This window comes from Tachyglossus aculeatus, chromosome X1 (assembly GCF_015852505.1).
Source record: "Tachyglossus aculeatus isolate mTacAcu1 chromosome X1, mTacAcu1.pri, whole genome shotgun sequence".
In the NCBI taxonomy this organism is placed as follows: domain Eukaryota; kingdom Metazoa; phylum Chordata; class Mammalia; order Monotremata; family Tachyglossidae; genus Tachyglossus; species Tachyglossus aculeatus.
In genome coordinates this window covers 112295937-112320120 of record NC_052101.1, presented here as the reverse complement: position 1 = coordinate 112320120, position 24184 = coordinate 112295937, and the positions used below count along the sequence as shown (strand labels likewise).

Below are 24184 nucleotides of genomic sequence, written 5' to 3'. Positions count from 1 at the left end.
AAGGCCAAACTTTATTTAACTGGCCATCCCTCTCCCACAAAGTTAGGATTAAATGGTGATAGGCAACTCACCATGGCTGCTTCCAGAAGCGGCAGTCAGACAGCATGTTTCATTGCTTAGAATGTGTGCCCGTCAGTTTGGTCGTGGCGACTACCAGTAACCATATGACCTCCTCACCAGAACCTACACACACACAGACACAACTCCCCCCTCCCCGAGCTGGGGCTGGATGATTGTTGACTTTGTCCTCAGGGCCAACTCTTTTGCCTGGCAACCAACATACCAGGGCTCCCAACTGCTTGATCCATAGTGTTTCTCATGGGATCCCACACTATCTCCCCAACCTCTCCAAGTCTGCCCCAACACCAAAATTTTGAAGGATCTCCAGTCAACTGTAAGCAGCGTGGGGAGGAGCGAAGGGCAATGTATGTGTGTGTTGCTCTAACACCAGTTGATCAATTCGTATCTTGGGTCAAGGAGATTGAAGGGAAGTGTTGAAGTTCTTTCTCTCCACCCAAGCAGTTAGTTTCTTTGGTAGTGATGGATCCCAAAGACCCTCAACTTAATTGAGTGCTTAATCCAACGCTTCAATCAATCAGTGGTATTTATAGAGCACTTACTGTTTGCAGAACGCCACACTAAGCGCTTGGGAGAGCATAATGTTACAGAGTTGGTAGACATGTTCCCTCCCCATAATGAGCTTACAGTCTAGAGAGAGCTTGCTCTTCAAAGGGACATACTTGCCACTGGAACTCCAGGTGCTATGCTAAAGTGCACAAATGAACAAAGGGGAAAAGAAATAAACTGAAGAAGTTCCAATGACATAATGCAAGGGAATGAAAAGCCAACAAAGAATAAGAGAATATGATGCAAACAAGAAAGTAAAATCAAGGGGGGTGGGGGGTGTCATCAAAATGACCAAATGCCAAGGGAACAGCAGAATAAGGTGCCAAGGATGAACAAGGAAACAGGGTATAAACCTATTGATCAATAACAAGAAAACAAAACAATGCACCCAAACCAAAATCAAGGGGGTCTCTATTACAAATTGTAGGTGACAAATATAATGAGGGAAAATGGTACAATGGAGCAGGGGGAGTTGGCAGGGGAGGGGAGAGGCTGGGAATTCAGAGAAACCAGTCCAAAGAAGGCAAAAGGTGTCACAATAGCGTTCTCAGCCCAGCAGTGGTCAGTTAATCACTGTGGTCCAGTACAGAGGACCGTCTCTTTGCTTTGCATATCCCTGGGCCAGCGTGGTGTATCAGGTTTCCACAGAAGGAGGCAGCTCTCCAGAATTGTCCTTGTGATCCAGTTCATGAACTTAGCTCTGTCACACCTTCCCATTCCCCTCTGCCCCTGGTGAGACAGGGCTTTTCACCCTATTTAGTCATGTCCTCCCCAGATTCAATCATTCAGTCAATCGTACTTATTGAGCGCTTACTGTGTGCAGAGCACTGTACTAAGTAGTACAAGTTGGCAACATATAGAGATGGTCCCTACCCAACAATGGGCTCACAGTCTAGAAGGGGGAGACAGACCACAAAACATGTGGACAGGTGTCAAAATCGTCAGAACAAATAGAATTATGACTATATGCACATCATTAACAAAATAAATAGAATAGTAAATATGTACAAGTAAAATAGAGTAATAAATCTATACAAATATATACAAGTGCTGTGGGGAGGGGAAAGAGGTAGGGCAAAAGGGGGGGTGGGGAGGAAAGGAAAAAGAGGGCTCAGTCTGGGAAGGCCTGCTGGAAGAGGTGAGCTCTCAGTAGGGCTTTGAAGGGAGGAAGAGAGCAAGCTTGGCGGATGTGTGGAGGGAGGGCATTCCAGGCCAGGGGAAGGACGTGGGCCGGGGGTCACGGCAGGGCAAGCAAGAACGAGGCATAGTGAGGAGGTTAGCGGTGAGCTTGACTCCAAATACCCTGGATAGGTAGGTATGGGGAGAACTGTGCCAAACTAATGGGCCCCTGTGGCTTGGCTAACAAAATCCAAAGATTTTACTTGCCCTCTGCCCGCTAACTCTTAGCCAGCTCATAAGTGGAGGCATTCTTTAAGTATTGGGGTAGTAGCAATAGTATTGACTAAGTGCTTATTGTGTGCAGAGCACTGTGAGCTAAGCACTGGGAGAAAATACCCAAGTAAGAGTGAAACACGGTCCCTGTCCCTTATGGGGCTCAATCAATCTCATTAATCAGTCATAAGTATTAAGCACCTACTGTGTGCAGGGCATTGAACTAAGTGCTTGGGAGAGTAAAGTAGAACAGAATTGTTTGACATGGTCCCTGCCCCCAAAGAGCTTGCAGTCTAAAGGTGAGGACAGATATTAATATAAATTATGGATAAGTGCTCTGGGGCTGAGGGAGGGGTGAATAAAGGGTGCAAATCCAAATGTAAGGGTGAGAGAAGGTTTAATAAGGCCTTGAAGGTGGGAGAATGTTCATCTAAGTGGACAAGAGGTCGGCGGCGAAATAGATGAGATCGAGGTACAGTGAGTAGGTTGGCGTTTAGAGGAGCAAAGTATGTGGGTTTGGTTGTAATGGATAATCAGGGAGGTAAGGTAGGAGGGGGCAAGGTGACTGAGGGCTTTAAAGCCAAAGGTAAGGAGTTTCTGTTTGATCACCTTGTAACTTCCCCAGTGCTTAGAACAGTGCTTTGCACATAGTAAGCGCTTAATAAATGCCATCATTATTATTATTATTATTATATGGAAGTGGATGGAGAACCCCTGGAGATTCTTGAGCAGTGGGGAAACACGGACTGAATGTTTTTGTAAAAAAAAAAAAGATCCAGGCAGCAAAGTGAAGTACGGACTGGAGTCGGGAGACACAGGAGGCAGGGAGGTCGGGAAGGAGACTGATGCAGTAATCAAGATGAGATAGGGGAAGTATTCTGATTAATGTAGCAGTTTGGATGGAGAGGATGGGGCGGATTTTAGCAATGTTGTGAAGGGTGAACCGATAGGATTTGGTGACATTAAATATGTGGGCTGAATGGCAGAGAGGAGTCAAGGATAACGCCAAGGTTACGGGTGGTGGTGCTGTCTACAGTGACAGGAAAGTCAGGGAGAGGACAGTGTTTGGGTGATAGAAGCAAAAGTTCCCGTGAAGCCAGCTGAGATTTTTCCCGTTCACAGATTTTTTTCCCCGGGTTTCTTAGCACTAAGGAACACAGCTCATCCTACCTTTGTGTGTGCATGTGCTGTTGCATAGATTTTGGGGATTGATGATCCATCACAAGTAAACACGTGGCATTTAAGTCTTTGGTTTAGGAGGTTGGAAAAGAAATGGGACTCTTTTCTGACTCACAACTAGGCGGAGTTGAAAGCCATAACTCTGAAATGGACCGTAACGTGACCTTTCCGGCATCTCCCCTCGGCCCCCCGCCCCTGTCCCCATCCAGCATTTTGCCAACTAGCTCCCTGGCTTAGCTCCGTACCCACTCCTTGCCTTTCTTCCCTACAGGTGCTGCTGTGTGCCTCCAATCAGATTAGCAGCATTGTGGAATGCTGGTCCCTGCGGAAGGAGGGCCTGCCCGTGAACAACATCTTTCAGCAGATCTCTCCTGTGGGTGAGTGTCCCTTCCCCGCTACCACTGAGCTTCCGTCCGCAGGACCTTGGCTGGAGGTGGTTGGGCATCGTGTTGGTTAATTGTGTGTACGATGCTGGTGCACAGTCCTTGCCCACAGGGAGCTTACCAGGCCAGACCAACTGAGAAGTGCCAGCTCCAGGAATCGAAAAGGTAGATTTGATTCAGAGGGGCTCCCAAAAGCCTAGCGGAGCGGCTGGGGAGCCGGGGGATTCGTTTTAGACCTGTTTCGCCTTGGGAAACTCCCACGAGAAATGAACTCGGATTCAGGCTTTAAAAGGTGCATGGAATTGGGTCTCTGGGCCGGGAGGAAGTCGGTGACCCCAGAAGTGGTTTGTGTATATTTGTACATATTTATTACTCTATTTATTTTGTTAATGGTGTGCATAAAGCTGTAATTCTATTTATTCTGACGATTCTGACACCTGTCTACATGTTTTGTTGTCTGTCTTCCCCTTCTAGACTGTGAGCCCGTTGTTGGGTAGGGACCGTCTCTATATGTTGTCGATTTGTACTTCCCAAGCGCTTAGTACAGTGCTCTGCACACAGTAAGTGCTCAATAAATACGATTGAAAAAGATTTGCCTGGCTGGAGCCGAAATTGTGAGCCAGGACAGTCGATGAATTATGCTCCTCTAACGCTTACTCACTGTACCTTGATACCATCTATCTCACCACCAACCCCTTACCCTCATCCTTCCTCTGGCCTGGAACTCCCTCCCCCTTCATATCTACCATGCCACCACTCTTCCAACCTTCAAAGCCATATTAAAGTCAAATCTCCAAGAAGCCTTCTCTGACTAAACCATTTTTTCCCCTACTCCCGCTCCCTTCTGCATCACCTATGCACTTAGATCTTGTACCCTTTAAGCACCTGATATTCACCCTTCTGGGTACACAGAGAAGCAACATGGCTTAGTGACAAGAGCACGGGCTTGGGAGTCGTGGATTGTGATCCCAGCTCTGCCACTAATCAACTGTGTGACTTTGGGCAAGTCAGTTCACTTCTCTGTACCTCAGTTACCTCATCTGGAAAATGGGGATTAAGACCAGGAGCCCCAAGTGGGACAACCTGATTACCGCATATCTACCCCAGTGCTCAGAACAGTGCTTGACATATAGTAAGCACTTTACAGATACCATCATTATTATTATATCTGTAATTGATTTTAATATCTGTCTCCCCTTCTAGACTGGGAGGTCCTTATGGGCAGGTAATGTGCCTGCCAACTTTGTTATATTGTAATCGCCCAAGCGCTTGGTGCAATACTCTGCACACGGTAAATGCTCAGTAAATTTGATTGATGATACTAATGGTATTTAAGTGCTTACTATGTGTTAAGTACTATTTTAAGCACTGTGGTAGATACGAGGTAATCATGTTGTCCCACTTGGGGCTCCTGGTCTTAATCTCCATTTTACAGATGAGGTAGCTGAGGCACAGAGAAGTGAAGTGACTTATCCAAGGTCACACTGCAGGCAAATGGCGAAGCTGGGATTAGAACCAGGTCCTCTGACTCGCAGTTCTTTCCCTAGGCCACGTTGCTTTGTGCTGGGTTTCGGGGTCTTTAGCTGGCCAGTCTAAAATTCATCCAAGTTCATTTCTTCTTCAATTTAGATTGACCATCTGCTGCCCCCAAATAAATCTCCCTCCCCCCCCACCCCAACAATACAAATACACACCCTTCCTCCAGGGCAACCTAGAGTGGGTTTTCATTCATTCATTCATTCAGTCGTATTTATTGAGCGCTTACTGTGTGCAGAGCACTGCAGTAAGCGCTTGGGAAGTACAAGTTGGCAACATATAGAGATGGTCCCTACCCAACAGCAGGCTCACAGTCTAGAAGGAGGAGACAGACAACAAAACCAAACATATTAACAAAATAAAATAAATAGAATAACTATGTACAAATAAAATAGAGTAATAAATACGTACAAACATATTTACATATATACAGGTGCTGTGGGGAGGGGAAGGAGGTAAGGCGGGGGGATGAGGAGGGGGAGAGGAAGGAGGGGGCTCAGTCTGGGAAGGCCTGGAGGAGGTGAGCTCTCAGTAGGGCTTTGAAGGGAAGAAGAGAGCCAGCTTGGCGGATGTGCGGAGGGAGGGCATTCCAGGCCAGGGGGATGTCGTGGGCCGGGGGTCAATGGCGGGACAGGAGAGAACGAGGCACAGTGAGGAGATTAGTGGCAGAGGAACGGAGAGTGAGGGCTGGGCTGTAGAAGGAGAGAAGGGAGGTGAGGTAGGAGGGGGCAACGTGATGGAGAGCCTTGAAGCCGAGTGTGAGGAGTTTTTGCCTGATGCGTAGGTTGATTGGTAGCCACTGGAGATTTTTGAGGAGGGGAGTAACATGCCCAGAGTGTTTCTGCACAAAGACGATCTGGGCAGCGGCGTGAAGTATGGGTTGAAGTGGGGAGAGACAGGAGGATGGGAGATCGGAGAGGAGGCTGATGCAGTTATCCAGTCGGGAAAGGATGAGAGATTGAATGAGCAGGGTAGCGGTTTGGATGGAGAGGAAAGGGCGGATCTTGGCGATGTTGCGGAGGTGAGACTGGCAGGTTTTGGTGACAGAACACCTTCCCGGGGTGCTCTTTTGAATTTTGAATTTCTCTCTTCAGCAAGATCGTGTAACCTTTTAGCAGACCCTGCCTGTTGCTCCCCAGGCGTGATGATTAACGGCCATCATTGAAGTGTTCTAGGTTGCACACCATTAGCCCAAATCATTGGTTCTTGGGAACTTCTCAAAAGATCTTGGTTCTTGAATTTGTTAGATGCCTGAAGGCTTCGTTCTGTTTCAGGCTCCGACGGGAGAAGCTGTAGGATGGACTCTGCCACTTGGTCTGTTTCTCTTCAAGTGTTGGGTTCATTTCTTTTGCGCTCTCTCTCTCGCTCTCTCTCTCCCAGTTGGGGATAAGCAGCCGATGATACTCAAGTGGCGGATTCTGTCGGCCACCAACGACCTGGATCGGGTGTCGGCAGTGGCCCTCCCCAAACTGCCCATCTCCCTCACCAACACCGACCTGAAAGTGGCCAACGACACCAAGTTCTACCCCGGATTAGGTGGGCATTGGGCCAACTGCCAGCGCCATCTCTCCTTTGCCTCCCCAGTGCTCTCCAACTTGGCTGGGAGCTCTCGGGCAAGATGGAAGCTTCAGATGTTCTTGGAGCCAGGGGATCTCTGCCCCCACCTTCTGCTTCTGGGTTAATTGCCACCAGGGACAGTAACTTCCTTGGGGAGGGAGCCAGAGGGAAAGCACCCTGGGAGGGTGGCGAGCAGGGGGAGGGATGCAGGATTGGCTGGGGAGAATGGATCTGGACTCCAGTTTTGAAAGCCAGGTAACAAAAGGAGTCTTTTGGGCATAGCTGACCCTCATGAGAAGAAAAGAAGAAAAAGATGCTTTGTCCTGATGTCTCTTGTGGGCACGTGAGCCTCTGAACATCGGTATAGGCCTGGGGGATTTAGCTTTCCTACATCTAGCAGCTGGGTCCCGTTGTCCCCACTGACGTAGCCCTCCTTCCCATCTTTCTCCTCCATCTGTGTGTATGTGTGTGTCTCTTTCTTCTGTCCGTTCCCCTCCCCGCCCCACCCTTCTCCCACTCCTAAGATGCTCCTACCTATTCAGGCTTTGTAGCAAGCAGTGGAAGCCAGGAGGGTAGCAGAGATCCTTTGTCATGTACAGCTTTCTGGCAGAGACCGGCCCCAGAAGCAAGCACTGTCCCTGGGGCCTTATTCCAGCTATCTGTCACCACCACCCCCCCGGATGTTGCCGAAAAACAAGCCATTGGCCCCAGCAGGCACCTGGCAGCCCAAAAGCAGATGGCCAGGCTAACTAACAATAATAACAATGATAATAATAATAATTGTGATACATAAGTGCCTACTATGTGCTAAGCATTGTACTGAGCACTGGGATAGATAGAAGATAATCAGGTCCCCCATGGGGTTCACAATCAAAGGAAGAGGGAGACCAGGTATTGACTGGGGCGGGGGGGGGGGGTGGATGAAGGAAGTCTGTGCCCCTTAAACTATCCCGCCAGCCCCTAAAGTTGGCGATTTGATTACATCGCGAGTGGTCAGACTGAGGCCACCCAACTGATGTTTTATTGGCTAGGTTTCTTGCCCAAAGAGGTAGACCAAATTCAGGGATTCCATCTCTTTGGGAAGGTTGCTCTGAGTAGCGCCGAGGGGTCTTCCAGCAGCCCTCAAGTCAAGTTCCTCCCTCAAATCCATTCTTGGCTTGTCTATGCCGAGTGACCTCAAAGTTTGCCGGCCCCATCTTGTCAGCTGGCACTGTTGTGAAGTGGTCGGTTCAGCAGCGGGACTGGTAGAGGTGGGAATGGTAAGCCCAGAGGGCCACCGCAGGGGGCCGGCGTGCTGTGGGGGTGATCACCAAGGCCACGTGAAAGTGTTCAGAGGGAGCGGGGACTCGCGGGGGGACAGGTACTGGGCAGAGATCGTCCAAATGCTATCCCGGGGTCGCTTCCCTGCTCGGACCGAGTGCCTCATGCGGGTGTCCTCCTCAGGTCTTGCGTTGGCATTCCACGACGGCAGCGTCCACATCATCCACCGCCTCTCCCTGCAGACCATGGCCATGTTCTACGGCTCTTCTTCCCAGCGCCCGGTGGACGAGCAGGCACTCAAGCGGCAGCGGACGGCTAGCCCCTCTGTGCACTACAAGGCCATGCAGCTCTCCTGGACCTCCTTGGCCCTCGTGGGGATCGATAACCACGGAAAGGTACCCGGCCCCCTCACCCTTCTGCCCCATGCCCCTCGGCGAGTCTCTGACCCAGGGGTTGAAATGAGCCAGCAGCGTGGCCTAGTGGATAGAGCACTGGGTTCTAGTTTCAACTCCGCCACTTGTCTGCTGTCTGAGTTTGGGCAGGTCATTTAACTTCGCTGGGCCTCGGTTACTTCGTCTGTAAAATGGGGATTAAGACTGTGAGCCTCACGTGGGGCTGTCACTGTGTCCAACCCGATTACCTTGTATCGACCCCAGTGTTTAGAACAGTGCCCGGCTCATAGTAACTGCATAACAAGTACCATAAAGAAAAAAAAAAGTGTTTGCCCGTGCTGGGGATCCCGGGAGAGGAGGAGGCTTGGGTGAGCACGCAAGGTGCCTTTATGGTGAGCATACTCACCCTTCCCTCCCCCTGCCTTCAGCCCTGCCATGCCGGGGATAAAAGTGCCCTTTTAAAGGAATGTAATTCAAGACCCAATTCACACTAAAACTGCTCCTCCCTCTTCCAAAGAGCGAGGCATCAGTCTCATTCAATTTGAGGACCATTTATTTCTTGTCCCCCAAATTGGACCTCATCTGGCCTAGGGCACCTCCGGCAGTATCCTTTTAGCTTCCCATTCGGTTTGGTTGAGGTTTCAATGGCGTGGTTCATCATCTTCCACTCAGGCGCCCATGTTGTAGCAGATGGCTGGGGTTTGGCTCTCAGGGAAGATGGCTCTCAGGGAAGATTGCTCCCGGGGACAGCTGAGCTTCATATCTTTGATTCGTATTTTTTTTAACCACCTCAGTGAGACCAGGAGTCTTTCTGTAATTGTCGTAAGCGATAGCACCTTGAATTGGTTAGCTGCCTCCACCATTTTCAACAGCGCTTTGACCCCAGTGAACTGCTTTTCAGCATATCACAACATCCCTGGAGAGGCAGGTCGAATTTTGGCCCTATTTTCCAGAAGAGGAACCTGACGCCCCACAGCAGGCCGATGGCGGAGAGCCGGGGCTAGAACCTGGGTCTCCTGACTGCCACGTTTCTGCTTGTTCCCCTAGATCCCACTGCTGCCCACCTGGGAGCCCCTGTGTATTCATCATTCATTCATTCGTTGTATTTATTGAGCACTTACTGCGTGCAGAGCACTGTACTAAATGCTTGGAAAGTACAATACAGCAATAAAGACAGTCCCTGCTCCCAACGGGGTGAAAACCCTGCCCTTGCTGGGAGGCTCCCGTGGTGTGCTGAGGGCTAGACCCAGGCTTTGATTTCTTCTGCTTCCCTCCCGCCGCCAGCTGAGCATGCTCCGCATCTCACCCTCCATGGGTCACGTCCTGGACATGAATATGTCGCTCTGCCACTTGCTTTTCCTGCTGGAGTATTGCATGGTGACTGGCTACGACTGGTGGGACATCCTGCTGCACGTGCAGCCCAACATGGTGCAGAAGCTGGTGGAGAAGCTGCATGAGGAATACATGCGGCAGAACGCTGCCCTGCAGCAGGTAAGGCGCACCCCCGCCCCCCCCCACCACCTGGGGAGGCCAAACCCGGCAGTGGGAGCAAAGGGGGAATCTGCCGTGAGCCGGGGTGATGATGATAACGATGATGCCAGGCACTGTTCTAAACACTGGGGTAGATTCATTCATTCAATCCTATTTATTGAGCGCTTACTGTGTGCAGAGCACTGTACTAAGCACTTGGGAAGTACAAGTTGGCAACATATAGAGACGGTCCCTACCCAACAACGGGCTCACAGTCTAGAAGGGGAAGACAGACAACAAAACGTGAACAGGTGTCAAGTCGTCAGAATAAATAGAAGCGATACAAGGTCATTAGGTTACAGAGAAGCAGCATGCTCAGTGGAAAGAGCATGGGCATGGGTTCTAATCCCAGCTCCGCCACTTGTCAGCTGTGTGATTTTGGGCGAGTCACTTCACTTCTCTAGGCCTCAGTTACCTCATCTGCAAAATGGGGATTAAGACTGTGAGCCCCATGTGGGACAACCTGATTACCTTGTATCCCTCCCAGCGCTTAGAGCAGTGCTTGGCACATAGTAAGCGCTTAACAAAAGCCATCATCATTATTATTATTATTAGGCTGTCCCACGTGGGGCTCACACAGTCTTTAATCCTCTTTTTACAGATGAGGGAACTGAGGCACAGAGACGTTAAGTGACTTGCCCAAGGTCACACAGCAGGCAATTGGTAGAGCCAGGATTAGAACCCAAGCCCGTGTTCTTTCCCCTAGGATGATGTCTTGAAAAATAAAGCCCTTTGCCCTTCCCAACAGCCCTGGGAGGTAGGGAGGAGCAGGGAATGCTGTCTTGTTTTACCAATGAAGAAACCGAGGCCCTCTGAGGTTAAGTGATTCTCCTGAGTTCCCGCAGCGGGCTGGAGACAGAGCTGGGTCCTCCAACTAACTGCCAGTCCCAAGTCCTGTCTTTCCTGGTGATGGACTCTGGGAGGAGGGGTGGTGGAAGAAGGGTTAGGAATTTGAGCTGGGAGTCAAGAGATCTGAGCTCCATATTCACAGTACTGGTACTGTGGGATGGGGAAGCTCCTTATGGGCAGGGATAATAATAATAATAACTGTGGTATTTGTTAAGTGCTTACTATGTGCCAAGCACTGTACTGAGCACTAGGGTGGATACAAGCAAATCAGGTTGGACACAGTCCCTGTCCCTCCTGGAACTCAGTCTAAATCCCCACTTCACAGATGAGGTAACTGAGGCACAAAGAAGTAAAGTGACTTGCCTGAGGCCACAGGTCTACCAGTTCTGTTGCATTGTCCTCTCCCAAGCGCTTAGTCCAGTGCCCTGCACACAGGCAGTGCCCAATAGATACCATCGATTGATTGTTGGGGGGGGCAAACCAGTAGAAGCTCTTTCGAGGGTGGCCGTAAGAGCTGTCCCTTCGGCCGTGCCTGGAGTCTTTGCCCCATGGCCTGGTGTTTGCCATGTTGGCTGGTGTGGCTCCCAATCAGGCACTGTGGGAGAAGGACTCAGTTGCACATTTATCTCTGGAGGAGCCGAGCCCCTTGTGACTGTTTGGATTTCCCAGGGGTTTCCTAGGCTAAACCCTCAAGGGACTCAGGTGAGCTGGGCCAAATCTAACTGCCGCCTGCCCGAGCCAGTGCTTCCTCCACTCGAATGTGTCAGAGTCCGTAGCCCTCCACATCCCCTTGAGTGATGATGATGGTATTTGTTAAGTCCTTCTTTGTGCCAAGCACCGTTCTAAGCTCTGGGGTAGATACGAGGTAACCAGGTTGTCCCACGTGGGACTCACAGTCTTAATCCCCATTTTGCAGGTGAGGTAACTGAGACAGGTCACACAACTGACAAGTGGCGGAGCCGGAATTAGAACCCACGACCCCTGACTCCCAAGCCCGTGCTCTTTCCACTAAGCCACGCTGTCTCTCACCTCGAGGCCCCTGAGATTACTGCCTCCATCTCACATCTTGGCCCAAGCCCGTGCTCTTTCCACTAAGCCACGCTGTCTCTCACCTCGAGGCCCCTGAGATTACTGCCTCCATCTCACATCTTGGCCCGGCACAAACAGCACTGGGCAATGCTTTGCTTTAGCATTTAGCCCTGTTCCCTGAAGGCATTGTTGCCCCCTTCCTCGGTAGGGGGTTCCCAATAGAAGCAAAAAGAGCAGAAGCATTTTTACTAAGGCCAGAGTCGTGGCAGGGTGGGTGGCGGGGGTCAACAACAGCAATCAGCTTTTAATGTGCTCTATCAGAGAATAGAACAGCGTCAGATCAAATCTAGTGACAAAGCAGTCTTTCTTGCTCTTTGACCCCTTTTCCTATATTAAGCGTTCTGCAGGGGGTTCTCCTTTCCTTCCTCCTTCCCCCTGTCCCTCTCTTCCTTCCTCTCTCTCCCCCTCTCTCTCTTCACTCCCCGTAGTTCCCCACCCCCCTGGGTGGACTCCATCTTAACCCAAAGCCCAACACTTCCCGTCTCCCTTCTGTTTAACCTTTCTGCCAATCTCAGTCTTCAGAGATGTCACCAAGATCCCTGGCTTTTTTGAGGCATCCTCTCTTTTTCCTTGAAAGTTTTTTTTCCCCTTTGAAATCAGGCCAATGTTTGGAACCCGTGAATCTACTGTCCTACTCTTCCCATCTCCCCAACCCCCATTCCTCCTGATAGAGCCCGTTCCCCGGAAATAACCTCCAGTCCCAGAGAAAAATACCAGGATCACTTAACAGTAATCAATCCGTGGTATTTATTGAGCACTTACTGTGCGCCGAGCACTGAACTAAGCGCTTGAGAGAGGAGTACAATACAGTAAAGTTGGTGGACATGATCCCTGCCTATGATCCCTTCTAGAAATAGCAGTACAAAGGACAGGCCAGAATTTTGGCCCCTAAGAAGGCCTGATCTGGATGCTGGAAAGGAACGCTCTGGTCAAGAGATTGACCCTAAGCAGAGCAGTGTGGCTTATTTAGAAGCCAATCAGGCACATAGAATGCCCCTACTCACCAGGAGAAATGGTTGCCACTGGTCCTTATTCCTGCCATGTGGCTTGTGAAGGGAAATAGGCTCTCTTGCGGTGGGGAGGATGTGGGGGTGAGGGGAATCTTGCAATCCTGTTCACTGTAGCCACTAATCCATGTTTATTGAGCCCTTACTGTCTGCAGAGCACAGTATTAAGCACTTAGGGGAGTGTAATATGATCAATCAGTCCATGGTATTTATTGAGCGCTTACCCTGTGCAGAGCACTGTACTAAGCACTTGGGAGACTACAGTACGACAGAGTTGACAGACACGTTCCCTGCCCACAACGAGGTTACAGCCTAGTAACATCATCATCAATCGTATTTATTGAGCGCTTACTTTGTGCAGAGCACTGTACTAAGCCCTTGGGAAGTACAAATTGGCAACATATAGAGACAGTCCCTACCCAACAGTGGGCTCACAGTCTAAAAGGGGGAGACAGAGAACAAAACCAAACATACTAACAAAATAAAATAAATAGAATAGATATGTACAAATAAAATAAATAAATAAATAGAGTAAAAAAAAATATGTACAAACATATATAACAGTGCTTGGATGTCTCTTAGAGCCCTTAGTGTAATTGATTTTAGTGTCTGTCTCCCCTTGTAGACCGAGAGCTCCTTGTGGACAGGGATGGCGTCTACCAACTCTGTTCTTTCCCAAGTGCTTAGTCCAGTGCTCCGCACACAAGTCAGCGCTCAGTAAATAGCATTGTTTGATTTGATTGCCCTCGCTCTGCAGCAAACGGCCTGTGCACGTGTTTTACCAGGTTCTGTCCACTCGCATCGTCGCCATGAAGGCCTCGCTCTGCAAACTCTCATCCTGCACCGTGGCCCGGGTGTGCGATTACCACGCCAAGCTCTTCCTGATCGCCATCAGCTCCACGCTGAAGTCGCTGCTCCGCCCGCACTTCCTGAACACTCCGGACAAAAGCCCCGGCGATCGTCTCACCGAGATATGCACCAAGATCACGGACATAGGTAGAGTCAGGGCAGGGCCCAGCTGATGCCTACAGCCCTTACCTCCCCCAGCTGCCGGGTGGGGCAGGTAGCCAGACCCTCAGTCGGACTTGTTCGTGGTGGGGGCGTGGTATTGTGGAGCTCCCCGAGAGAGCAGAAGGTTCATCTGATGTGATTCTGCCTCTTGCAGGCAAAGGCCAAGTGTCAGTATTCTCATTCATTCATTGTCGTATTTATTGAGCGCTTACTGTGTGCAGAACACTGTATTAAGCGCTTGGGAAGTACAAGTTGGCAACATATAGAGACGGTTTCTACCCAGCAGTGGGCTCAGTCTAGAAGGGGGAGACAGAGAACAAAACATATTAACAAAAATAAAATAAATAGAATATATACAAATAAAATAGAGTAATAAATACGTACAAACATATATACATATATACAGGTGCTGTGGGGAGGGGAAGAAGGTAAGGCGGGGGGATGGGGAGAGGGGGAAGGGGGAGAGGAAGGAGGGGGCTCAGTCTGGGAATGAATGACTGAATGAATATACACCGGACATAATACACTTGAGTCATCTAATACTCAGTTGCATACTTGTAGCTCCCTTGGTTAGCCTTTCACCCCGGTTGCATTTCATCCTGTGTTTAATGGTTCATTTGTCAAACTTGTAGATGAAGAAAGCACGGAGTCACACTCCACCCAAAACCTAAATCAAGGCAAATTTGCCCCTCACTGCTTCCAAGAAACTATTTTATCAACAGCTTCTAATGAAAACCATTTTAGAACACTAAGTGAATTATCCTCATTTACAAAGGGCCCCTCAGCTGAAAAAGCTCTTCTCTTGTCATTAGGGCAATCTACCACTGAATGCATAGTGGTAGCAGATTTTTTTTTTGCAATAGAGTTGGCTATGTTTTCCCTCAGGCAAACAGAAAAATGCACAGAATTGAGTTTTGGAGAAAAATGAGTTAGTTGGATCTGGTGGCTTCCCTAAAGTAGAATATGATAAAAGGTGATGGTATGGATGATGAAGTTAACCCTAGGCAGGGGCCTAAGAGAAAACTTCAAAATCTCAAACGATTTTTTTTGGTGGGGGGGGGTGCAGTTAGTAACCCTAATGAGTTGAGGGGAGAGAAGGGGCGCTTCTCAATACAGCAGTCTTACTGATCTTACTTACTTACTGATCTTATTCTGATCCTGGGAGAGGAAATGTGCTGGAAACTTTTGTGCTCTCTGCCTGGCTGTCCCGCTCCCTCTTTAGAAATCTCCTGTAGGCCCCTGGCAGTAAATGAAGGAAGGAGGCCGGTACTAAGCAGCCCAGGTGGAGGTAGATCCAGGAGAAGGAGGCCATAGTCGATCCATCAAGCAGTAATATTTAGGGAGTGCTTACTGTGTGCAGAGCACAGTCCTGAGAACTTGGGTGATTACAGTAGAGAAGGTTAGAGACAATCCCTGCCTACAAGGAGCTTACTTCCACGTGGGGGGGATAGACAATAAAATAAATTACAGGCGGGGAGAAGGAATAGAGTATAAGGACATAAGTGCTATGAATACCAGGGCATAGGTGACACAGAAGGGAGAGAGAATAGGTTAGGGAGATGAGAGGTTAGTCAGGGGAGGCCTTGTAGAGGAGAGTGATTTTGTTTGTTTGTTTTAATGGCGTTTGTTAAGTGCTTACTATGTGGGACAACCTGATTACCTTGTATGTACCCCAGCGCTTAGAACAGTGCTTGGCACATAGTAAGCACTTAACAAATACCATTATTATTATTATTATTATGATGTGCCAGGCACTGTACTAAACAGTAGGGTAGATACAAGCTAATCAGGTTGGCTACTGTCCGTGTCCCATGTGGGGCTCACGTTCTTAGTCCCCATTTTACAGATGAGGGAACTGAGGCACAGAGAAGTGAAGTGACCTGCCCAAGGTCCCACGGCAGGCAAGTGGCAGAGCTCAAATTAAACCCCAGGCCCTTCTGACTTTCAGGCCTGTGCTCTTTCCACTAGGCCACGCTACCTCCACGTGTGATGTGATTTCAATAGGGCTCTGAAGATGGGGGGAGTGGCTGTCTGTTGGATCCGAAGGGGGAGGGAGTCTGCGCAGGGATTATCCAACTTTTGGCCCATACTTCTGGGGGCAAGGGAGAGCAGCACAGATAGGGCTGAATATCTTTGGTGTCTGCCCCCAGAGACTCTCTACCCATTTCCCTTATTGATAATCAGTGGTATTTATTGAACACTTACTGTGGGCAGAGCACCATACTATTGTAGGAAAGTACAGTATGACAAAGTTGGTAATAATAATAGTGGTGATGATGGTATTTGTTAAGCGTTTGCTATGTGCTAAACGCTGGGGTAGATACAGGGTAATCAGGTTGGCCCACGTGGGGCTCACAGTCTTAATCCCCATTTTACAGATGAGGGAACCGAGGCCCAGAGAAGTGAAATGGCTTGCCGAAGGTCACACAGCAGACAAGTGGCAGAGCTGGGGTTAGAACCCACGTCCACTGATTCCCAAGCCCGGACTCTTTCCGCCAAGCCACGCGTTCCCTACCCACAAGGAGCTTACAGTCTAGGGGCAACACGTTGGGTTTTTCTGTCCTCTCATCCTGTTCCCCTTTGTTCTCCCCGCCCCATCCTCCTGTTATACTAGACAGTCTCATGGCTGCCTCCGAGTCGCAGCATCTCTGGGCAGCAGCTGTCAATCGGGTGGACTCCCGGGCCATTCGGGAGCTAAAGAGTCTCACAGCCAGGAGTTCAATTCTGGATGGGCGTGGACGAGGGAAAATCTTATGACCAAATGAACTGGGTTTGCCTATCCTTAGCAACGTTGGTGTCAGAAGAAACGTGGAGTTGGGATTCCAGGGCAGGAGGGAAGAGTGTAGACTCAGCCCCTGATTCCTTTAGGTCAGGGCTTTCCCAGCAGGGTGTGAGAGGTAATGAGGGTTTGGGGGGACCGGGGCTGATAAGAAAGTTCTCCAACCGCCTGGCTTTAATGAATACGGTGTATCGAGGAGGCACTCACACAGACACTCATGTAGGGGAGAGAGAACCTGCTGAGCAGAAGGAAATCAATGTGTTGGGTGTGGGGAAGTGGAGAAGCAGTGTGGCTTAGTGTCTGTCTACTTGTTTTGTTTTGTTGTCTGTCTCCCCCCTTCTAGACTATGAGCCCGTTGTTGGGTGGGGATTGTCTCTACTTGTTGCCAAATTGTACTCTCCAAGCGCTTAGTACAGTGCTCTGCACGCAGTAAGCGCTCAAGAAATATGATTGAATCAATGAATGGGAAGAGCCCGGGCTTGGGAGTCACAGGACCTGGGTTCTAATCCTGGCTCTGCCAGTTGCCTGCTGTGTGACCTTGGCAAGTCATTTCACTTCCTCTGTGCTTCAGTTACCTCATTTGTAAAATGGGGATTCAATTCCTGGCTCTCTCTCCTTCTTAGACTGGGAGTTCTGTTTGGGACAGGGACTGTGTCCGACCTGCTTATAACGTATCAACCCCCGGTGCTTCTTCAAATGCCGTCAAGTCGTTTCCGATCCATAGTGACTCCATGGACACACCCTCTCCAGAATGACCCTCAACAAATACCACGGTGGTGGTCGTTGTAGGGGAACTCCCGGTTGGTGATCCTCCCAGGTCTTGTAGTAAAATGGGCTCATTTCTGGTAGGGCTGGAGGGCAGGGAATAGGGTTCAAAAAATCAGAACACCTGAGGAGGGTTTGGGTGGAATGGCCAGGGAAAAACACTGGGCCAGTCCTCTCTGACTGTGGGGATGATCCCACTGTGGTTTCAGACATCGACAAGGTGATGATCAACCTGAAGACAGAAGAGTTTGTCCTCGAGATGACGACCCTGCAGTCTCTGCAGCAGCTGATTCAATGGGTGGGCGATTTTGTGCTGTACCTCCTGGCCAGCCTGCCCAACCAGGTGAGGACCCGTCCCCCTCCCCCACTCCACTCTTCTGCCCCCTTTCCCCCTCTCCCCCCAACTCCTCTCCCCTACCCGGGCAAGGCCCGTCCCTCTCCTGAGTGGTGGCTCCAGTTCTGAAGCTTTCAGCTTGGTACGCGTGAGTTCCAGGCAGCTGTTTCCAGGGGAGGGTGGACAGAGACCAGGGTGCTCCTGCGATCTGAAATCTGGGATTCCTCTGGCTCCCACAGGGTTCCCCTGTCCGACCGGGCCACAGCTTCCTGCGAGACGGGGCGTCCCTGGGCATGCTGCGAGAGCTGATGGTCGTGATTCGCATCTGGGGCCTGCTGAAACCCAGCTGCCTGCCCATTTACACCGCCACCTCCGACACCCAGGACAGCATGTCTCTCCTCTTCCGCCTGCTCACCAAACTGTGGCTGTGCTGTAAGGAACCCACCTTTACTCCCTCTCCTCCTCCCACCCCCTCTCATGCAGCCCCAGCCCCTCCCCCTGTTCCCCATTCTCTCAACCTCCACAATCATCATCAGAAGATGAGGAGGATGAGACTCGGGGGCTAAGCAACAGCCCAGAAGCTCTGTGGCTCTGAGTTCTGATTCCGACCCTCCTGCTGTCCTGTTTTGTGGACGTGACTCGAGGCGAGTCACTAAATCTCTCTGGGCCTTGTTTTCCCCATTTATGTTTATTAATAATAATAATTATAGTATTTAAGTGCTTACTATGTGCCAAGCACTGTTCTAAGCACCGGGGTAGACACAAGGTAAACAGGTTGTCCCATGTGGGGCTCAGTCTTAATCCCCATTTTACAGATGAGGTAACTGAGGCCCAGAGAAGTTAAGCAGCTTACCCAAAATCTTACAGCTGATAAGTGGCGGAGCTGGGATTAGAAACCCACCTTTAAGGTGAGGATGTTGGAAAAGCAAGCTTGTCAAAGTCTCTTGGTTCCACCCTGGGTGAGATTATGTGAGGACCAAAGGAGCTGGGTAGAAGAGCAGCCGATTCCTGATGAATCCCAAGTGGATTGATTATCCATTCTGTGGATTGTCTGCAGTCGGTTTACCTTCCCTATGATCTTCTCCCGTGTGGAAGGGTATCTGCAGTCCCTAGCAAGAGGTCTGTCTCTACCGGCTCCGTCGGTCCGTCTGCCTTTCTTTCCCCTCCCACCCTGAGTTCTTGTATCACCAGCTCCATCCCTCTCCTCCATTAGTGCCGATGATCGAGAGGTGGCTCCCCGGTGACAGGGAAGAAGTGAGGCTGGACACTCACCTGGTGGCCTGAAGACCCCTCGGGGTCAGGATGCTAAGGAACCAGCTCCTGGAGTCCCCCAGTTTCCCGTCCAATCAGTCGATCGACTGGTGGTATTTATTGAGTGTTTACTGTGTGCACTTGGGAGAGGACAATATAAGACTTGGTAGACATGTTCCCTGCCCACAGTGACCTTACAGTCTAGAGGGGGAGTCAGACGTTAAAATCAATTACAGATAGGGGTTATAGGAGAGTATAAGACTATGTCTGTAAGTGCTGTGGCGCTGGGGTGTGCCCTGCCTCTCTTCCCAACACAGGCCGGGATGAGAACCACCCCAGTGAGCCTGACGAGACCCTGATCGATGAGTGTTGCCTCCTCCCAAGCCAGTTGCTGATCCCTGACCTGGACTGGCTCCCTGTCAGTGATGGCATCGTCAACAAGCTGCAGGGCAAGCAGCTGCTCCGCCTGCAGTTCGGGAAGCCCCCCGGGCTGCTGGGCTACCCGGTCACCCCTCAGTTTGATCTGTTTGCCAGGTAGGAAGGGTTGGGGAAAAGACCGGCTAAATGGAAAACAGTCATGAGTGACACACAAACACACACACACCACCCCACCACTACCATCATCACCATCACCCCCCTGCCCTCCTCCCCCCGAGCCAGTGTCTATGGGCAATCCCAGACCATACCCATCTGCAGTAGGCGGGAGTCCTCATCTTCTTATCGCCGCCAACCCCCTTCCTCAGCAGCCCATTCCACTCATCCCTTCCAAGTCTCTCCCTCCTGCTTCAATTCAAGGAGCCGGGGAGTCACCCTGCAGCGGGAAAGGGTCAGGATGGGAGTCAGAGGACCTGGTTCTAATCCTGGCTCCACCACGTGCCTGCTGTATGGCCTTGGGCAAGTCACTTCTCCGTGCCTCAGTTCCCTCATCTGTAAAATGGGGATTCAGTGCCTGTTCTCCCTCCTACTTAGACCTGAGAGCTCATATGGGACAGGAACTGTATCTATTCTGATTACCCCAGCAATTAGTACAGTGTTTGGCACATAGTAAGCATTTAACAGGTGGTGGTGGTGGTGGTGTTATTATTAATAACAATTTTTCTGACCATTGCAGTGAGTGAGTGGGAGGGACTGATGCTGGAACGGGCCACTGAGCATGGGTGTAGAGCCTCCGTCCCTGGAGACCTTTAAAGGAAAAACGAGGCCCCCAAATGCCTTGGGTGTGGGCATGGAGGCTGGACCAGATGATCCCTTGACATCAATCAATGGTATTTGTTGAGTGCTTACTGTGTGCAGAGCACTGTGATAAGCCCTTGGGAGAGTACAGTACAAACATAGGTAGTAGACACGTTCCCTGCCCACAGCGAGCTGACAGTCTAGAGCCAAGCTTACAGTCTTGAGATGGCTTTCTGCTCTGGGATTCTAGGGTTTTCTGACGCTTGACAGTGAGACAAACCCACTTGTACCCCCCTGAAAATCAGGGGTCGGATTCCTCTGTCTTGCCTCCCACTTGAGGCTGACGTTCAGCCTGCTTGGCATGACGTAAGCCAGCTTTGTAAAGAAGTTCAGAAATGGACCAGCCTGCCCAAGTTTGTGCTTTCATGCCCATCTCTGCAGAAGTTACACTGGGAATCGAAGGGATTCTCAGCATTCTCTTTTCCCCTAACCAGTGTTAATTGTTACTTCGTAATAGGCAAGTGGGTGAGAGGCTGCTTCCAAGTCTGTGGCTGAATTGAGGAGGCTCTTTCTCCATATCCCCAGAAATGGTTTTTTTTTATGGTATTTAAGCGCTTACTACATGCCAGTCAGTCAGTTGTATTTATTGAATGCTTACTGGGTGCAGAGCACTGTACTAAGCGCTTGGAAGAGAGCAATATAACAAACATTCCCTGCCCACAACGAGCCAGGTACTGTACTAAGCGCTGGAGCAGTTACAAGCTAATCAGGTTGGACACAGACGACGTTCCACACAGGGCTCACAATCTTAATCCCCATTTTACAGATGAGGTAACTGAAGCACAGAGAAGTGAAGTGACTTCCCCAAGGTCATGCAGCAGACAAGTGGCAGAGCCAGCATTAGAACCCCAGTCCTTCTGATTCCCGGGTCCGTGCTCTATCCACTAGACCACGCTGCTTCCGACATTCATTTCTGGGGGACTTTCTTGTGAGGGAGAACAGGCCTCCCGCAGCCCTGCCCATTTAGTACAGTCCCTCACAGTCTCCCCTGTCTGTCTGTCTGTCTGTCCGTCCTCCTGCCTGCTCAGGGGCCCTGGGCAGCCGAAGATCGACCACCTGAGACGGCTCCATTTGGGTGCCTATCCAACTGAGGAGTGCAAGTCTTGCACCAGGTAAGACACACAAAGCCCTCTCAGCAGGGGCGGCCAGGATCTGCCACGTCAGTGGGTTGGCAGAGTTTGTGGGGCGTTCCTCGGCTGCTTGGGGCAGTTTGTTTAAAACAGCTTGTCCCCTCCCTCCTCAGGAGAAAGTCCATCTGAAACCTGTAAGTGTATGGTCCTCCCCAGGTGGACCTCCCTTCTGGCCCTGGGAGGAAATCTGCCCTTCTGGGTCCTCCCAAGGCTCCTTTAAGAAGGCCTCTGACCTTAACACAATACATACACATAAGTGGGTGGTGGAATTTAATCGGGAAGGAGGAGGCGGGGTTTTAGAAGGGCTTCGAAGAGGGCGGAGCTGGGCTCTGGCAGATTTGAAGGACGAAGGAGTTCCAGGCAAGAGGAAGGATGTGGGCAGGGGGTCATATGTGGCAAGAGGCACATGAGGTGAGTTTGGGGAGGAGCAGGTGAAGAAACCTGAGTTCTAATCCCAGCTCCATCACTTGTCCGACCTTGGGCAAGTCACTTAACTTCTCTGTGCCTCAGTTACCTATATGTAAAATGGGGATTAAGACTGAGCCCCTCCTGGGACATGGATTGGGTCCAATCTGATGATCCTGTATCTATCCCAGCGCTTAGTACAGTGCCTGGCATGTAGTAAGTGCTTAACAAAGTCCATTGGTGAGGGGAAAGAGAGAGCAGCTCTGTAAGAAGGAGAGAACAGGTGGAGAGCCTTGAAGCTGGTCAGGAGTTTCTGCTGGATGCAGAGGGTACTGAGTAGTCATTGGAAGTTTCCCAGGACCACTGTGATGTGTTCAGAAGGCTGTTTTAGGGAGGTGATTCAGTCACTGGAGGATAGTAGAGACTGGAGGGGAGGGAGGTTGGGCGCAGGGAGGCCAGTTGAGACTGCTGTAGTAATCTGGTCCGGAGACGACAAGGACCTGACCTAGCGTAGGGGAACTTAATCTCTCTGGGCCCGTCCCAAACCCTCCCTGCCATCGTTGAGACATTACAGTGAATTGGTTCCTCCTCTGATGCTTTGCTTGCTCCTGGCCAAAGTGAGCAACAGTCCTCTCCCCCCCCCCACCATCCGTGGGACTTCCAGGGCGAGGTTCGGAAATATCGGCAGGGGGGGAAGCAGCAGCATCTGATCCACCACCCCACGCTCTCCCTCTCCCAGGTGCGGCTGTGTCACGATGCTCAAGTCACCCAACAAGACGACGGCGGTCAAGCAGTGGGAGCAGCGGTGGATCAAGAACTGCCTCTGTGGGGGGCTGTGGAGGAGAGTGCCCTTCAGCTACTCCTAACGCACCCCAGCCATGGGGGCACCACTTGCCCTGAGACTTCTTAAAGGTCTGCCCGTGAGACCAAAGAGAGATTACTCCTTCAGGAGGGTCTTTCCGGTCCTCCTCACCTCCACCTTCAGTGTTCCATAAGGACCCTTCATCCGTGCTGCTAGAAACGAAGAGGGGAAAGGGGAGGTTGTAAAAATTTGGAGTAGATTTTGTACAAAGTAAATGGTCCTTTCAGAGCCTTTAAACTCCTTCTCCCCTTTTCCCCCTTGGCCACTCTGTCCTGCACACTGTGGCCACTCTGAGGGCTAAGTCTCTGTCTGGGACAGGAATGTTTTTCAATGGAAACTCAAACAGTGATATGTATTGAACACCTACCGCATGCGGAGCACTGTTCTAAGCACTTGGGATTGTACAGTAGAGTAAGAGACATGGACCCTCCTCAAGAAGCTTAGAGTTTTAGGGTGATGCCGAAAGACACAAGGCATTCAGAAACTCTGTGGCTACCAATAGCACAATTATGGAGAGATTAGTCATCTGTAAATGAATCTAAGTCGAGAATATGCATAAATGCTAAAGTGTGTAAACCGAAGTGTGAAAGTTAACTCTTGGATGAACACAACCTACAATGGTGGAGTTTAATCAGGAAATGTCTCCTGAAGAAGATGGAATTTCAGGAAGACTTTGAAGATGTGGGGGGGAAATGTGATCTGCCAACTGTGAAGGGGAAGGGGTTCCAGGCAGCAGGGAGGGAGTGAGCAAGTGGTTGGAAATGGGAAAGTTGAAAATGGGACACAAGGAAAAGTTGAGCTTGGGAAGGGCAGAGAGCATGAGCCGGGGTGGAGTGGCAGATGAGTGAGGACAAGCAGGGGAGAGAGAGCTAATTGAGGACCTTAAAGTAGGACAACCAAGTAGAGATGGCCTGAAGGCAGGAGGAAATACGTGTCTACAGAGATCAGAGCTGGAGACGTAGATTTGGAAGTCATCCGCATAGAGATGGTAGTTGAAGCCATGTGAGGGAAGAGTTCTTCAAGGGAGTGGATGGAGATGGAGAATAGGAGACCAAGAACTGAACCTTGAGGGACTCCTATAGTTAAGGGGTGGGAGGCAGAGGAGGAGCCCGCAAAAGAGACAGAACGAACGGCCAGAGGGATAGAACCAGGAGAGGACAGTGTCAGTGAAGCCAAGGTTGGATATTTTCAGAAGGGGGAGGTCGAGGAGGATTGGGATGGAGTAATAATAATAATAATAATGGCATTTATTAAGCGCTTACTACTGCAAAGCACTGTTCTAAGCACTGGGGAGGTTACAAGGAGATCAGGTTGTCCCACGGGGGGCTCACAGTCTTAATCCCCATTTTACAGATGAGGGAACGGAGGCACAGAAAAGTTAAGTGACTTGCCCAAAGTCACACAGCTGACAATTAGCAGAGCCGGGATTCGAGCCCATGACCCCTGACTCCAAATCCCATGCTCTTTCCACTGAGCCATGCTGAGTAGAGGCCATTGGATCAGTTGAGAAGATCATTGGTGACCTTTGAGAGGGCCGTTTCGATGGAGCGAAGGGGGTGAAAGCCAGATTGGAGGGGGCTAAGGAGAGAATTGGAGGAGAGTAACTGGAGACA

The 24184-nt window shown here is 50.4% G+C and overlaps 1 protein-coding gene across 1 annotated transcript in view; it reads left to right on the top strand.

Moving 5' to 3' along the window:
- Positions 1 to 23147, top strand: part of MED16 (mediator complex subunit 16) — a 39177-nt gene extending 16030 nt beyond the window's left edge. Inside the window, exons 6-15 of the mRNA XM_038740556.1 lie at positions 3470 to 3575; positions 6498 to 6653; positions 8118 to 8329; positions 9611 to 9817; positions 13587 to 13797; positions 17566 to 17699; positions 17930 to 18122; positions 19259 to 19475; positions 21203 to 21286; positions 22449 to 23147. Coding sequence (XP_038596484.1) covers positions 3470 to 3575; positions 6498 to 6653; positions 8118 to 8329; positions 9611 to 9817; positions 13587 to 13797; positions 17566 to 17699; positions 17930 to 18122; positions 19259 to 19475; positions 21203 to 21286; positions 22449 to 22575 — 1647 coding nt within the window. The 3' untranslated portion in view covers positions 22576 to 23147. The remainder of the gene's footprint in view (positions 1 to 3469; positions 3576 to 6497; positions 6654 to 8117; positions 8330 to 9610; positions 9818 to 13586; positions 13798 to 17565; positions 17700 to 17929; positions 18123 to 19258; positions 19476 to 21202; positions 21287 to 22448) is intronic.
- The last annotated feature ends 1037 nt before the right edge of the window (positions 23148 to 24184 follow it).